The 17547-nt window shown below is 34.6% G+C and overlaps 1 protein-coding gene across 5 annotated transcripts in view; it reads left to right on the forward strand.

Moving 5' to 3' along the window:
- The window catches only part of ZNF148 (zinc finger protein 148), a 127098-nt gene extending 109953 nt beyond the window's left edge, over positions 1–17145 (forward strand). For all 5 annotated transcript variants that reach the window (XM_086675170.1, XM_025913001.2, XM_086675168.1 and 2 more), the window contains 2 exons: positions 10043–10161; positions 10474–17145. In XM_086675170.1, the coding sequence (XP_086531296.1) occupies positions 10043–10161; positions 10474–12072 (1718 nt within the window). In that variant the 3' untranslated portion in view covers positions 12073–17145. The remainder of the gene's footprint in view (positions 1–10042; positions 10162–10473) is intronic.
- Positions 17146–17547: the final 402 nt, after the last annotated feature.

The following is a 17547-nucleotide window of genomic DNA, read 5'->3' on the forward strand; positions in this document are numbered from 1 at the left end:
TGCTGCTGATGTGATTTTTCTGGAGATGAAAGAATGCCACCAGTGTTTTTGTTCCTGGGCCTGATTATATTAGTACCATGACTTTGGGCAAAGGTTTCCTAGCCTGGCAACTGGGGATAATGTACTTAATTGATAAGAATAGAGTTGATTCAACTGTAAGAGTGCCCAGCAAGTGCTTGGCACATGGTAGGTGCTCAGTAAAATGTTAAGATTAAAAACATAAACCAGACAGGTGTTCTAGGTTGGAATGCATATTTCACCCGCATTTTTAAGATGACACTTTAAAAAATAGAATACTTGACTACTTCATGCTATGTTCCTAGAACTGTTGTGCTTGTTTATTATCTTTGTTTAACTGACAGCTGAATTCAGAAAAATATAGCTGCTTGAAATTGTTACTAATTCTGAGTCCCATTGTCTGAGTTCTTCGCTAAAAGTTCTCTTATGCTACTTGTCCATGTTAGGTTATCTATACCATCCTTCTTAGATGCACTATATATGAAATAAAAGTGTTGGCTGCAATTAATGTAAAAAGGCAAATCATTTTTATTGTGACAATAATAGAGACAGTGGGCAAAAAATCAAAAGACCCTGATTAGGGCTCAGATTAGGAAAAAATATTTTAGTGATTAAAAAAAAAACTATGTTTTGAGAGAATGCTTCTTCATCCTTTGATGCCCTAGTTAATTTTTTTTTTAATTTTTTTTTTTTAACGTTTATTTATTTTTGAGACAGAGACAGAGCATGAACAGGGGAGGGGCAGAGAGAGAGGGAGACACAGAATCTGAAACAGGCTCCAGGCTCTGAGCTGTCAGCACAGAGCCCGACGCAGGGCTCGAACTCACAGACCGTGAGATCATGACCTGAGCCGAAGTCAGACGCTTAACCGACCGAGCCACCCAGGCGCCCCAATTTTTTTTTTTAAATAAAGGAAAGCTGATGTGCATTTGCCCAATCTTATATGAGGATAGTGTCATAAATAAGAAAGATAAGCTGATGATGGGTTTCTTTCTTTTTATGGAATGCAGTATAGAATACTGCATAGAATAGAGTTCAGTGTAGAATAGAGTCTGTTGATTTGGTAACCTCTTTATGTGGTTAGTGTAATCTTAATTGTTTTCTAGAGCACTTGTTTTCAAGAGGTAGCTGGAAAATGGGGTTTTATATTAAGTTCAAAATCAGACTAAAATGTTTACAAGTCAAGGTAGTGCTTACTTAGCTCATTGTTTAAAATTTACATTTCAGATTCTAACTTAAATTTCCTTTTGTTATTATTTTAATTTTGATCTTGTACTGCCTAGGTATTATCATTAGGACATCAATCACTTAGTGTTAATATGCTTAGATATTGTTACACGTTGTGTATTGGATGCATGTGTTGGCCCATTAGAGAAATAAGATGTGGAAATTGCCATAATTGTATGATGTTCAGTTTAATTTTAGACTTAGGACAGTGTTTGTTTGTGTTCCACATGTGAGTCCTAGACCAACTCTCAAATCTTTAAAATTGTGAATAAGGTCTGCCTGGGATATTGCTCTTAACTGGAGGTGACTGATAATTTTTTACTGTTGTCTGTCTCATAAAGCGAAGTCTAAAACCTAAGCCAAAAACAGCTCCCCACCCGCCATTTGCTGTTTCATCTTAAGAAGACTAGACCACTTAAAAAATTACAATGTAAATGTATAATTTCATAGCCCCACAAAAGAAAAAAAGCCAAAGGAAACGAAAGAACTCTTTCTTCATTTTCTTTTGTGGAAGGAGGTGGTGACCCCAACCGGTTACTTTTTTAAATGGGCAAATATTATCAATGTTTCTAAAGTTTAAAATGGCAGAAGTTGGAAGTTTCTCCCTGACCTCCATTCTAGGGAAAGAAAGCCATTCTATTGTACTGGAAAGGTGGGCTTTAAAATTTGGTACCTGGAAAAATTACTTTTTCCTTTAGTTAACTTAAAACCTTTTGGGGTTTTTGTGGTCAGTATTGATTTAACCGATATGTCTTAATGTTACTGTGGCGTCTTCACAGTTTTTATTACTGACCTAATTTATACTTCATTGGTTGTAGTTTAGTCTCAGATTATTTCCTATAGAAGATAGTTTTTTGCATAGTGCAAGCATACCTTATTCTATTGTGCTTTACAGATACTGCTTTTTTTTTTCCTTCAAATTTAAGGTTTGTGGCAACTCTGTGTCAAGCATGTCTATTAGTGCCATTTTTTGGATAGCATTTGTTCACTTTGTGTTTCTGTCACATTTTGGTAATTCTTGCAGTATTTCAAACTTTTCATTATTTGTTACGGTGATCAGTGATCAGAGATTACAGCTTGCTGAAAGCTTAGATTTTTTAATTAAGAGAATGTGCTTTTTTAAGACATGCTGTTGCACACTTAATATAGTAGAGTGTAAACATAACTTTTATTTGCACTTGGAAATTTAAAAATTCATTTGACTCCTGTCATTGCAATATTTGCTTTATTGTGGTAGTCTGGAACTGAATCCCTCAATATCTCTGAGGTATACCTTTTATGCATTCTTCTTAGACTGATAAATGATCTTTCGAACCTCCTGGAAGGACTATAGGCAAAAGATACATTTTCTAAAGTTTTAAGCAAATAACTGAATATGTGATTACTAGCCCGTGTATTTATTTCAGTAATCCTCCTTGTTTCCCTTTTCCAAAACTTATCAAAGTTAAGGGTGTTTGCATTTGGGATATTATAGTCTAGCCATTGGGTTTATAACTATAATCAATATGTAAATATAATGATAATCATTTATTATTAACCTCTTCATTTCTTTTTTTTAATAACTAACATTTATTGAACTATTAAAGTACATCAGGTTTCATTTTTAAATTAGTTCACACAGGTTATCTAATTTATTACTTTACAGATAAGAATATCAAGCCTTAAGAGTTTAAATAACATGCTCAGTTTCTCACAGTTAAGAAATACTGAGCCCAGCATTAAAATCCAGCCGGTCTGGCTCTAGAACCTGTATTCTTAAGTATTTACAGTGCTTCTCATAATAGTGCCTGATCTTTTTTTGGTTAGTGTAATATTGGTTATTCTTGTAAATTTTGTCATACCTACCTGTTTTTATGATTTGCTGAAGATGGACCGTTCCTTCTGTTGTGAACTATGTATTACTGGATAGGCCATGTGAATTTTGTCATAGGTTTAGTATTACCATAAATATTTTTGACCTAGATTTTAAGAAGACTTCATTAAATATATTCACTATCATAGAATTGGTTTGGGGGAGGAATTTTAGGAGAAAATGATCCTAGAGGAGAGAAAAAACATGGTAAGTTTATAGGAATTGGAAGAAGGCAACTTTGATTAGAACTCAGAAAGTAAAGGAGGGAATTGTGAAGAAACATCAGACATGCAGGGGCCAGTTGATAGAGAACCCAATTGTTGTTGTTGTTGTTGTTGTTGTTGTTGTTGTTGTTGTTGTTGTTGTTTTAAATTCTAAGAACAGTGGAAGGCCATGGATAGGATTTAAAGGTGATCAGATGTACTTAACATTAACAAAATCTGGGAGTGGTATGGAATTGTAAGGAGATGAGAGTGGATCCCAGAGAGACTGCTATAAAAAGGTTATTATATAAATAGTCCAGTCCAGGGCATGATAGTGTCTTGAACTTGGGTGATGACAGTGGGAAATGAAAAGAAGTGGGGGGATTTGGCAGGGATTTAATAGGTGGAACCTGTTAATCAGTTGCATATGGAGAGAGGGGATAAAGAAAAGCTGTGTGGGCCTTTGGGGTGCAAAACTAGATGAATGGGAGTGCCATCCATATGAATAAGGAATCAAGAGAAGGACTAAGCTGTGGGTTGAAGATCACAAGGTTAGTGTGGGATATAATGTATTTGAGATCCCCAGGTGTTCTGGAAGTGCATATGTTTGTTGAGTATGCAGTTTGGATGTATGGGTTTGCAACTCAGATTTAAGTGTAATTAAAGCGATGGAAGTAGATGAGTTTCCCTTCTTGCCAAATAAAAAGAAAGAAAAAGCAAAAAACTTAGGAGGAAACCTTAAAGAACTAAAACATTTCATAGGTGGAGGGAAGAAGGTGAGCTGGGAGCAGGTGGAGATACCTAAGGAGCATGGTTGCCATAGAAGGAAGCCAAAGAGAAAGCTAATTTAAAAAAAAAAAAAAAAAAAAAAAAGGGATCACTTGAGTTGAATGCTATTGAGAGGTCTACTAAGTTAACTGAAAAGATTTGGTTGAATTTGATAACTTGAAGGTGATGTGCAAGAACCATTTGATGAAATAAGTGCAAAAGCCAGATTGGAATGGTTTGAAGAGGAAGAAGAGGCATAGTTGAAACTGCTAACAATCAGATTAATAAAGTTTATGTCCTTAATACTTGTATATCATTTGGCCCAATAATTACTCATATATTAGAGTAAGAATTCTTACCCGTAAGTAGCTCAATGTGTGCAGTGTTAAAGTTACCAGGGAGAAACACCACAGTGCAAAGAATTTGTGGTCTCAGTGGACAACCATTAGAAGAGAAACCCGAGGCTTCTTGGGTATTGGAGATTACCATTAGCAGAACACCTTGTCTTTTCCTCCCCATGTTACAGCTTTCCTGAATTGAAAATAGTATTTATAAACTTCTTATTTTTTTAAGTAAGCTTTTTCTCCTAATCTTGAAATTACTCAAATGCTGTATAAATTGTCTTTTCTAGTAGAGGGGCCCTGGCTTTCAAGGGGAAAAGCAGTAAAAGGATTTTCTATGTGTTAATTTTATTCTTAGAGAAATTATGTATCAGTCATTTTATTTTTTATTTCCTTTCAAAAGACATAACAAAGTACCAAAGTCGGGAGTAAGATACAGAGCACATTATCACCATTACTTCCCCCCCACACACCTGATCCCCCTGTTAATAACCCTGTTACCAATACTTTTTAATATAATATTTGGGAATAATAGCCAGCAAAAGTACATACACACAAAATATATTACAGGCCAAAAACCAATTTTTGCAACCAATATTATTGCATACTTGAAAAACCCATGAGTGTCAATGAAAAATTATTGCAAACTAGTAAATTCAGTAAAACAGAAAACCATACACTTTGTATATACACACCCACAGTAGAAGATATAACAGAAGAAAACACCCTTTTTTACAGTATCAACAATAAGAAATGTGGGATATCCCATATGAAGAAATCACTAAAACACTGTTGACACAAAACAAAACTTGATGAAATGGAAGGACATATTTCCCCTTCCCTGTTCCCCCCCACCACCCCGCCCCCCCGCCCTGGGTTGGTTGGTTGGTTGGTTATTTATTTATTTATTTAGTGGTAAGAAAGGTCAACATCATAAAAGATACCAATTTTAAAAAAAATTTTTTTAACGTTTATTCATTTTTGAGAGAGAGCGAGGGAGACAGAGTGCAAGTGGGGGAGGGGCAGAGAGCGAGGGAGACACAGAATCTGAAGCAGGCTCCAGGCTCCAAGCTCCAAGCTCCAAGCTGTCAGCACTGAGCCAGACGCGGGGCTCAAACTCACTGCGAGATCATGACCTGAGCTGAAGTCATACATCTAACCAACTGAGCCACCCAGGTGCCCAGGAATACCAATTTTTTAATAAGTTAACGTAAATATTTCAGGCAGCTCTCCCTTTCCTACTGCAGTTACTAGACAAGTTAATTTTGAAGTAATATGGAAAGTGGATAAACCAGAACAACAATGAGGGGGATTAGCCCTACCAGATGATAAAATGTATTATAAAGTCATAAAACATTTTCTTTCTGGCTTATGAACAGTCAGACCAATGGAACAGAATAGAAGGTTTAGAAATAGACCCATGGAACTTACTAGTATATGATTTTGATTAAAGAAGTGATCGAAAAAAGTGGAACTTTTCAGTAAATGGTGTTGGGAAAACTAGATAGTCATCTGGACCTCAGGATGAACCCCAGATATATCAGATTTAATGTAAAAGATGAAACTACAAATATGTCTTGAAAATATGGGCAGATTCTCTACATCCATGCTAACATTTGTGATTGTCTTTTTTATTTTAACTTTCCTATTGGGTGTGAAGTATCTCATTGTGGTCTTGATTTGCATTACCCTAATGAACAATGATGAGCATCTTTTCAAGTACTTATTGACTGTTTGCATATCTTTGGAGAACTGCCTATTCAGATCTATTGCCTATTCTTAGATTGTCTTTTTAACTGTTGAGTTGTAAGTGTTCATTTCATATACTGGATGCATATCCCTTATCCGGTACATAATTTACAAATATTTTACCCCATTCCAGAAGTTATCTTTTCACTTAAAAAAAAAAAAAACAACACAACATGAAGTTGAGCATTTTAATCATTTTTAAGCATACAATTTAGTGGCATGAAGTACATTTAAAATATTATGTGACCAAATGAAAACCTCTAACCATTAAGCAATACAACTCTCCTTTCCTCCCTATCCCAGGCCTTGGTAATCTCTATTCTACTTTTGTCTCTGTGAATTTGCCTATTCTAGATAACCTCATCTATGTGGAATCATTCAGTACTTGTCTTTTTTGTGTCTGGCTTCTTTCATTTAGCATAATTTCTTTAAGGTTCATCCATGTTGTAGCATGTATCAGAATTTCATTTCTTCTTATGGCTGAATAATATATCATGGTATGTATATATCACATATTGCTAATCCATTCATCCTTTGTTGGACACTTGGGTTGTTTCCATCTTTTGGCTGTTCTTAATACTGTTTCTGTGAGCATTGGGGTACAAGCATCTGAGTGAGTCGTTGTTTTCTATTTCTTTGGGTATGTACATAGGAGTAGAATTGTCTGTGTTTAACATTTTGAGGGGTTGCTAGACCGTTTCCCACAGGAGCTACACCTTTTTTTCTTTTTACCTTCTTGATAGTGTTTTTTGAAGAATTAAACATTTTTTATGAAGTTCATTGTATTTTTTGTTTAGTTGATTGGACTTTTGGTGTCATATCTAAGAAATTATTACCTAATTCAAGGTCATGATATTTCTATGTTTTCCTCTGAGTGTTTTATAGTTTTCATTCTCACATTTAGGCCTATGATCTATTTTGAGTTAAGTTTTGTATATGATGCGAGGTAGGGGTCCAACTCTATTCTTTATGTGAGTGTCAAATTGGTCCACCATCATTGTTGAAAAAAAAAAAACAAAACGATTTTTTCCCCGTTGAAGTGTATTGGCACCTATGTTGAGAATCAGTTGACCATAAATGTAAAGATCTATTTCTGGACTCTCAATTCTATTCCTTGATCTATGTCTATCCTTATGCCATTACCACAGTATCTTATTACTGTAGCTTTGTAGCAGGTTTTGAAATTAGGAAGTGTGAGTCTCCCTACTTAGTTTTTCTTTTTCAAGATTGTTTTGGCTATTCTGGATCCCTTGCATTTCCAAATGAATGTTAGGATCAGGTTCTCAATTTCTGCTTTGAATGTGTAGATCTGCTTGGAGAGTATTAACCGTCTTAAACAGTATTAAGTCTGCCAGTCCATGAATATCGTGCAGCATTAAATGAATTCTTATCAGTCCACTAATTTTCTCTTTTATCCTTTCTCACTTTTGAGAAGTGACTTTCACTTGTGAGCTCAATAAACTCTATCATCTACATTCTCTGTGTCAAAATATGCAACTGTTTTTTTCTTTTATTCTAAAATATAATCTGCACTCTCCTTCCCTTTTCATCTTAAGTCCTCTGAGATCTTGTTCTTTTGATTATTAATGATAATATTTCATTTCTCTCCTTCACTGGCTCTTTCCCTTCTGCCTTCAAATAAATTAATTTCAGTCTCTAACACTACTTGATCTTAAATAGATTGCCTCCTGATTATTACTTCTCATCTCCTTTTCCTCATTTCTTTCACTTCCAAACTTTCTTAATAAGTTATCCTCTCTCCCAGCTTCGATTATTTCTTTGTTTTGTGGAATAAGTGAATTGGTCTTGATTACTTGTGTTAATCTTAATCTAGCCTCTGAACCATTGAAGTCCATACTCAAAACCCTATTATATAGAAGTGGAACTATTCTGTCTTGAAATCTGGGTGGCACTCTTAGAGCCATTTGCCACAACAGCATCAGCCTTTGGGGGTCTCTGTGGAGCCCCCAATGGCACAGTTTGAAAGCTACCACAAGGTCCCTTCGGCCCTAAAATTTGGTAACTCCATAGCAATTACAGAAGTTGCATTCTTGAAAGTTTCAAATAATTTACTTGTCACCAAATTAAATTATATTCTTAGGCACCATTTCTCCTTGACGTTTTATAGTAACTAAACCCTTAGTTTCTCTGTTTCCCACTACATTTTCTTTCTTTGGCTTTAATTACATACACAGTCTCTTTAAGTGCTATTCACTTTAAATTCTAACACCGGCAAGAAGCTTTTCCAAATCATACCAGCTCAGTAACATTTTTCCCACTAGTAATCCACTCTAATAATCATTTATGCCATTCGTTTGACACTTAAGTGCACAAAATATTTTGAGCTACATAAAGATAATTTAGGCTCAGATTCTGCCCTTAAATGTGATCTTGTAGAATAGAGATGTACAAAATAATTATTGAGATGAATTAATGAGTGCCATAGGAGAGCCACAGATGAAGTTCTATGGAAATTTAAAGAAGATGAAGATACTTTTCCTTGAAAGAATAGGGCAAAGGATCTCAGAAGATTTGGGTTGGAACTTGAATGTAGCGCCTGAACACACAGGGGTAGGCATTCTTGACTAAAGGAGCAGTGTGAATTGTAGCAGAGGTAGAAAAGCACAAGATGGTAGGTATTTTGATTTGGCTGGAGGAAAAGTTTTAAGAAGAAAGGTAGTGAGATAAAACGTTGTAAAAGTAAACTGGAGCTGGACATAGTTTTATTAGTTAGTTGTCTGTCTAATGTGCGCGTCTTGTTTTCCCAAGCTCTATGAAGACAAGTAATGAATCTTACAGTTTTAATCACCTGCAGCAGGGTTATGGGTTAGAGAGCAAGTATTCCATAGGATTTTGTCAAATGTATGAAAGATGAAAACAGTTGCTTCCCAAAAACATACTATTCAAGGTAACTTATTATCACACCCTTCTGTTTACTGTGGTTTTATCAGTAAAAACTATTTTAGATCTCCATAGTAATGGTTCCTTACAGCCAAAAAGTCCTTATGACACTTTAAAACATAAAATGGAGGGGGTGGAAGCCGGGGTTATGTGTCTGATGACCAGTACTTGGTTTGATTCATTCCCTGCCAAAAAAAGGACCTGAGAAATTCTGGTTTGAGTTGAGAAAAGTGATCAGTTATAAACAAACCTTTTGAAATTTAGTCTGTAATTTAAGTTCTTTTTATGTTTTAATGAATTAGATTTTTAAGACTATTTCCTAGGATTCAGATTTCATTTAACCACAAATATTTGTTGAAAAGAAATGAAGAATTGAAAAGGTGTATCCAAGGATTGTGTTGGACTATGTATGGGTAACATTTTCTTTTTTCAAAAAATTTTCTAAAATAGTATTTTGTATGATTGAATAAAAAAGATTAAAAGCTTCAACTACTCTTACTAAAACCATGTCCATCTTGCTGTAAGTTCCTGGTACTGTTTGTCTCCACAGAGAGTGTGTTATGTACACACATAATAGAAAGGGAGGGAAATTGAGTATGCCTACTTTCAGTCTTTTCTTCCCAATGGCACATGCCAATCTTTTATTTTTATAAAGCACAATATTTTTTAATGTTTATTTATTTTGAGAGAGAGAGGAAGAGTATGCACAAGCACGCATGCTGGGGGGGGGGGGTGCAGAGAGGGAGGAGAGGATCCCAAGCAGGCTCCATGCTGTCAGCGCAGAGCCTGACTCAGGGCTCCATCTCACAAACAGATTATGACCTGAGCTGAAATCAAGAGCCGGATGCTTAACCAACTGAACCACCCAGGCACCCCAAAGCAAAATATTTTTTACCAATTAAATTGGAAGATATATTTAATATAGGGGTAGAGTTTTTGTCATAACACTTGTTTTGTTTTAAACTTTCTATATCATGTACTAGGTGAAAAACCATTTCGCTGTGATGAATGTGGTATGAGATTCATACAAAAATATCACATGGAAAGGCATAAGAGAACTCATAGTGGAGAAAAACCTTACCAGTGTGAATACTGTTTACAGGTAAGGGGTGGTTTAAAATGTTTGTTTTTTTAACCATTTTGCTGAGGTATGATGGACATTGAAATTCTTCTATCCTAAATTAAATTATAAAATCATTCTAGTAAATTAGAAAATGTCATTACTAGAACTGTTTGAAGAACCTCCCAACTGCTGTTGATTAGATTTATAATTGGCAAACGGCTCAACAAATTCATTTGGATTTGCTTATATTATTCTGCTTCTATTTTTATATTAATTACTTTTTTCTTTTCTTTTCTTGCTTGACGAAAAACACAAACTAAAAAACTCACTGCTGAAATCTGAATTTGACAGTATTTTTCCAGAACAGATCGTGTATTGAAACATAAACGTATGTGCCATGAAAATCATGACAAAAAGCTAAACAGATGTGCCATCAAAGGTGGCCTTCTGACATCTGAGGAAGATTCTGGCTTTTCTACATCACCAAAAGATAACTCACTGCCAAAAAAGAAAAGGCAGAAAACTGAGAAAAAATCATCTGGGATGGACAAAGAAAGTGCTTTGGACAAATCTGACCTGAAGAAAGACAAAAATGATTACCTGCCCCTTTATTCTTCAAGTACTAAAGTAAAAGATGAGTATATGGTAGCAGAGTATGCTGTTGAAATGCCACATTCTTCAGTTGGGGGATCGCATTTAGAAGATGCATCAGGAGAAATACATCCACCTAAGTTGGTTCTCAAAAAAATTAATAGTAAGAGAAGTCTGAAGCAGCCATTGGAGCAGAATCAAACAATTTCTCCCTTATCCACATATGAAGAGAGCAAAGTTTCAAAGTATGCTTTTGAACTTGTGGATAAACAAGCTTTACTGGACTCAGAGGGCAATGCTGATATTGATCAGGTCGATAATTTGCAGGAGGGGCCCAGTAAACCTGTGCACAGTAGTACTAATTATGATGATGCCATGCAGTTTTTGAAGAAGAAACGATACCTTCAAGCAGCAAGTAACAATAGTAGGGAGTATGCGCTGAATGTGGGCACCATAGCTTCTCAGCCTTCTGTAACACAAGCAGCTGTGGCAAGTGTCATTGATGAAAGTACTACGGCATCCATATTAGATTCACAGGCACTGAATGTGGAGATTAAGAGTAACCATGACAAAAATGTTATTCCAGATGAGGTACTGCAGACTCTCTTGGATCATTACTCTCATAAAGCTAATGGACAGCATGAGATATCATTCAGTGTTGCAGACACTGAGGTGACTTCTAGCATATCAATAAATTCTTCAGAAGTACCTGAGGTCACCCAGGCAGAGAATGTTGGATCAAGCTCCCAAGCATCCTCATCAGATAAAGCCAACATGTTGCAGGAATACTCAAAGTTTCTGCAGCAGGCTTTGGACAGAACTAGCCAAAATGATGCCTATTTGAATAGCCCGAGCCTTAACTTTGTGACTGATAACCAGACCCTTCCAAATCAGCCAGCATTCTCTTCCATAGACAAGCAAGTCTATGCAGCCATGCCCATCAATAGCTTTCGATCAGGAATGAATTCTCCACTAAGAACAACTCCAGATAAGTCCCACTTTGGACTAATAGTTGGTGATTCACAGCACTCATTTCCCTTTTCAGGTGATGAGACAAACCATGCTTCTGCCACATCAACACAGGACTTTTTGGATCAAGTGACTTCTCAGAAAAAAGCTGAGGCTCAGCCTGTCCACCAAGCTTACCAAATGAGCTCCTTTGAACAGCCCTTCCGCGCTCCATATCATGGATCAAGAGCTGGAATAGCTACTCAGTTTAGCACTGCCAATGGACAGGTGAACCTTCGGGGACCAGGGACAAGTGCTGAATTTCCAGAATTTCCCTTGGTGAATGTAAATGATAATAGAGCTGGGATGACATCTTCACCTGATGCTACAACTGGCCAGACCTTTGGCTAAAAAAAAGTGTAAATAATACTGGCACTTTAGAACAGATTAATCAAGAGTGGGGTTACTCTGTGTAAATGGAGTGCTGTACAGATTTAAGAGCAATGCGTTATAACAAGTTAAGCTGATATGAATAGCAAGATAATCCAATAACTGCATTTTGTTTGGTTAGTCAGCATTCTTTGAACTGCCTTACATGTTGTCACCTTTATAGAAGCAATGCATTACTTGTTTTAGAACAGAAACTTGCTATTCCACCTACACCGAGTTTAAAAGGAAAAAAAAAAGACTTTCGCACAATTGTTTCCTAATTGATAACATTGTACATTCTTAGGAGATTAGTAATTGTGTGAAATTTACTCATACTGTTTCTAAGTTTTTCAGCATAGTCATTGCACTTCAGCAGGGAATCTGAGTATACTTTACAGACAGAGTGAACTTCAGAGTTTAAATGTCAAGAGATTATGGCTTAAATAAATTAGTGTGTCCTATAGGAGGAAAAAAAGAAACCAAGAAACCACCGTTTAAAAAGAATGATATGCCATATACCCTTGATTTTCATTTTGCATTATATTGACATGTTTTTTTTTTTTTGAGAAAAGAAAGTAATAAAAATCTGATAGTCTAAGACTCCACTATTTAAAAGCCTAATTACTTTTAAAATATGCATACTTTCAAAACTTTTACCAAAATACGTAACTGTTGAAGCATTCACTTCTCAATGGAAGTATGCATATTGGTGTCAGTTTCTTTGTACAGTTGTACTTAGATATTTTTTATGATTTTTCATGTGCAGGTATCAAGGTTTTGAAGTTTTAGTAAAAAGATATTCTGTAGATTACATTCCCAAGAACATAATGCTTACACAAAATGTATATTCCACGTTTTAAAGCTTAATTGTATTTTACTTTACATATACACTTCAGTTAACATAGAGCACTTAGAATCTATTTGGTATTTTTGATTTCTCAAAGTAAAAAAAAAATTAGATTTTTAGGTTTGATATGGTTGTGTCATAATCATCTCATAATTGACAATTTTAATTTTTGGCAATAAAAGGAAATTGGATATCTTTGGAACTGTAAAACCTGGTTTAATCCTTCTCTTTCTAGAATCTTGATAGATTGGATAATTAAACAGTATCCAGAGAAACTAAAGAAATGGGCATTTTAATTGCTTATTTTATCTTGAATTACTTTTTAATGAACACTGCTCATTACAATTTTACAAACCAAAAGTGTTTACTAATTCTAGTAACTACAATTTCTTTTTCAGCTAGATGAGTGATCGGAAACTTTTTGTTGCATTTCAAAATCTAAATAAACTACAGACTTTATCCTTATACCACGAATGTTTTTTTTTTTTTTAATATATATATATATATATATATACTTTGTCTTAAAATAATACAGCATGGTACCATAAATAGTGCTTTTATATATACACATATGTATACTTTTCTAAAGAATGATGGTTTGAGTTACACATTGGACAGTTTTAATTTTTGGAAAATAACATTACTTCTATTGATTTTATTATCCTCTTTAATTTGTTCCAACTTTTTTGCTTATTTTAATTTCCACCATCTTTGTCACAATGCACATACTGATGTAGCACCAGTGATACTCTAAAATTAATATTCTTGGAAGGTGAAACTTTATTGTTGCTAATTTCCACTTTAACTTTTATATTGGCCCTATAGATCTGCAGTCTTTGTTTCAGTATAGAATGTTACACATTTAAATTATTGTTTCTTTTATTTAATGTTATCCCAAGACTGTTCTCATAAAGGGAACAAAGAAAATATCAACCCTTAACATCTTTTACATTTATTTTGAATATTTTGGTGTTTTATGATAATGAATATAAATTATGTTTAATGTGGTTTCCTCTGTACTTTGGTTATTAAGCTTTGCTTGAAATATTAATTTTCCTATTTGACAGCTTTCTTTGCTGCCAAACTTTTCAAGAATTTTAGACTTCTCTGAGGTAGATGTTTAAGTTCTGCCATTACTGACTTTGAAGAATAGTGTGTGTTGTGTTATACATCATGCAATTGCAAGAAGGCTCTATTCAGGTGAGATGTGAAAAATGGAACTGTGCTCATGCTATATAGGTGTTTATATTTTTCTCATACTGTTATTTGATAATAGGCATTTATTTCCTGAGTTGATTTCTTTTTGTTTTTTCTCTTTCTCTTTCTCTTTCTCTTTCTCTTTCTCTTTCTCTTTCTCTTTCTCTTTCTCTCTCTCTTCTTTCTCTTTCCTTTTTCCTTTTTCCTTTTTTCTTTTTCTTTTTTTGAACCTGGTCAAAAATTTTGTTCTTCAACAACTTGTTCAGTCCTGGTATAGTATACAGTTTTTGTTTGCTTTAATATCACCAGCACAGTTTTTTTAGAGTGTGACTCTACTGCTGAGCAGTTAGGGTAAGCCAAGGAAGGCAGGCCTTTGAAAATGGTAGTTACGCAAGCAAAATTTCAGGTGTTGCATTCCTGTCTTCGGCACATTTCTTTAAATATACATAATGGCAGACTTTTCTACCACATTGTAAGCATTTGATACTTTGACATAAGTTATTGACGTACCATTTAAGTATAGTAGTTGTGGCTCTCTTACTGTGAAATTCTAAATGCCTACCAGAATTACCTTGTATTATCATCATAGGATAAACATCTCAACAGTTTGGGTTTCCCCACTTTGCTTTAGAAAGTTACTTAATTTGTATCTGGGCATTAATAGTAAAAAGTAAGTAGCCTTTATGTGCTGCTGTAGATCAGAATATTGAGGATATGAGATAATCCTTCTGCAATTTGTGTTTTTCATTTCAGTTAGCAAAGTGTTTCATTAAAACATGCTCTTATACCATTAAACTTTTGGTCAATGTGAGTGAGGTATGCTTTTGCACTTAGGACCTACTCTCCTGTTTGAAGATTGGAAGCAGATCAGGTTAGATGAGGTAATCTCTGTTGAACATCTTGTAAAGCTTTTTTTTTTTTTTTTTTTTTTTTTTGACTTCTTATTGTACACATATTCATTTGGTTCAGAATATTTGAGTGGCTCTTAAATCTTTTGGATGTCCTTGCAGATTTTCTGTTTGATACCATACAAATCCATCCTTTTAGCTCTGGCTGAGGACTGTCAGTGGTCGGGTAATTTTCCCTTTCTGACAGGCAAAAGAGGTCTTGTGCTCAGGGTAGGCTTTCATTACCACAGGGGAGAGAAACTTGCAAAGTGCCAGGTAGGTTAGATCTTTTGCCACTTCTTTCATTTTATCAATTTGGGTTTTTAAAGGGCTGTTTAAAAAAAAAAAAGCCGGGAAACTTTAAAAGTAGGCATTACTGTAGTACCGCATTTCTTAGATAGAACATCTTAAACTAGAACTTGTTTTTTCACAGTATAATTACTTGAAGAAGCACTATTATAATCAATGAGAAACTTTTTGACACTGCAATTTAATTTAAACTTTTTCTGTTTCAAATTGCTTTATTTCAGGGAAATAATTTTCCAGTTGTTTTGCTATATTCTGCAAATAAAACCGTGTTTCCTTTTTTCACTTAAACGTTGGTAGGAAACAAACTAAAGCAGACAAACATTTCCTGTTGTGTTTGTTGCTTTCTTTAATCCAATGGATAAAAAAGTAAAACCCTGTAAACATTATTTTATTTTTTTATGCAATACCATGCTGTAAATACGGTTCATCAAATAAGGATGTACCTATGATTGAATCTTTAATTCTGCACAGTTAGAGTTTATATATAAACGTGTCTTGACAATCAAGGACTTTTATGTGAGTCTTCCTTTATGATGTTTATTAATGTTATGCATTCCATTTGTTTTGAAGTGAGTACCAATGTGCTAATTTGTATTGTCTGAAAGTATGTAATGTTTTTACAGCTTGTTTTTAAGAATCTGTAAATATGTACAAACAAATCACAGTACTGCTTTATGTTAGAAGGCATATGATGTTGTACTGTACGTAAGCAATAATACATAGCAGTGCTAACTGTACAAGTAGCATCAGGAAAGTTCTAAAAACATTTCAGAGTTATTCTCCTTATTTCATTTAATAATGATTATCTTTAATCAGTTTTTATAAGTAAATTCCATTGTTCCTCCTACTGGAACATAACACTGTTTACACAGCATAATTGAAGTTGCAGGGGAGACAGGCTAAATCTGACTTCATCTGTACTCACTTTCACTAAGCATTGAATGGCCTTACCACTCTTCTGCAAGATGGAGGAAGACCGCAAAACTTAGTGCCCATCACACTGAAGGAAGGGGGTGTGGTTTTTTTTTATTTGTTTTTTGTTTTTTTTCCTGCTTCTGTACTGCTACCTAACTTTGTGGTTTGCTTTGGATTTAATATTTGTTTCTGTTTTAGATTCAAGCCCATAAGTTTTGAGGTGACTTCAGCTCCATTGTGACATAGTTCTCTTCATATTTCATAGCTACATTTCAGTAATTCTAAACTTTCTACTTTGATTTTTAGATATGTATTTTTCAAGCTTGATTTCTCAGCTGAACAGATGAATTTATTCAACTTCAATACAAAGAAAGACAAACCTATTGTAGTTTGAATTGAGTAGATATTATACTGTACAGAACAGCTAACTATTTGAACACACACATCACTGCTTTAGAAATAAAACCGCCAATTTATAAATGTATATGACCTACATTTTATAGGAGAAATGTTTTTAAATGCTAGTCATTTATATAATGTGCTTTGAAGGATTTGCTAGTCCACTTCTGTCACTTTTTAGTACACTGGTATCTTTTATATGTAATGTATGCTTTTTATTATTGTAGCAAAGCATTTCAGTAGAATGAATTTTGCAACAATATGGGGGGAATTTTTCATTGTTGGATTTGAATTATACTGGATTTTATCTGTGTAGTCTTGTCTTTATTTTAATGCTGTCTGGAAGGGAACTTGGTATCCAAATAAAGCAGGTAACCTCATTTTACTTCAAGGGCATACTGTGTAGTGCTGAATTTAATCTGGAAATCTGACGGTTTTGAAAAGAAAAACACATTTATAAAAATTGTACAGAAGAAATTAAATGTGTGATGGAAATCCTGATGGTGGAGCACGTTGAATTTTCTGATATATAGTGTTATTTTCCTGGGATCCCCTATGCCTTCTTTGTATTTCAACTAATAAAGGAAAAACCCTGTCATTAAAACTGGTAGGATAATAGGATATTCTGATTATACAGTATTACTTTTCCTATCCCGTTTTCTGACCCTTTCTCAATCACTGTAAATTTTTATTTTCTATTTCTTATTCATAATTAAACCTGTACATATTATAGACACTGTTGTATAAAACTGAATTGGGTTGCTATGCTTGAATGGGTAACTAAGTGGAAATATTATGGATACTGAGAATTCGTAATATCAGAACAAATTTCCAGGAGAAAGGGGCATCATGTGTCCTGGGAAGGTCACAGCAGATGTTTCTTCAACCCTCTGGGCTATCTAT

Source organism: Puma concolor, chromosome C2 (genome assembly GCF_028749965.1).
Source record: "Puma concolor isolate L17-30 chromosome C2, mPumCon1.1.hap2, whole genome shotgun sequence".
Lineage (NCBI taxonomy): Eukaryota > Metazoa > Chordata > Mammalia > Carnivora > Felidae > Puma > Puma concolor.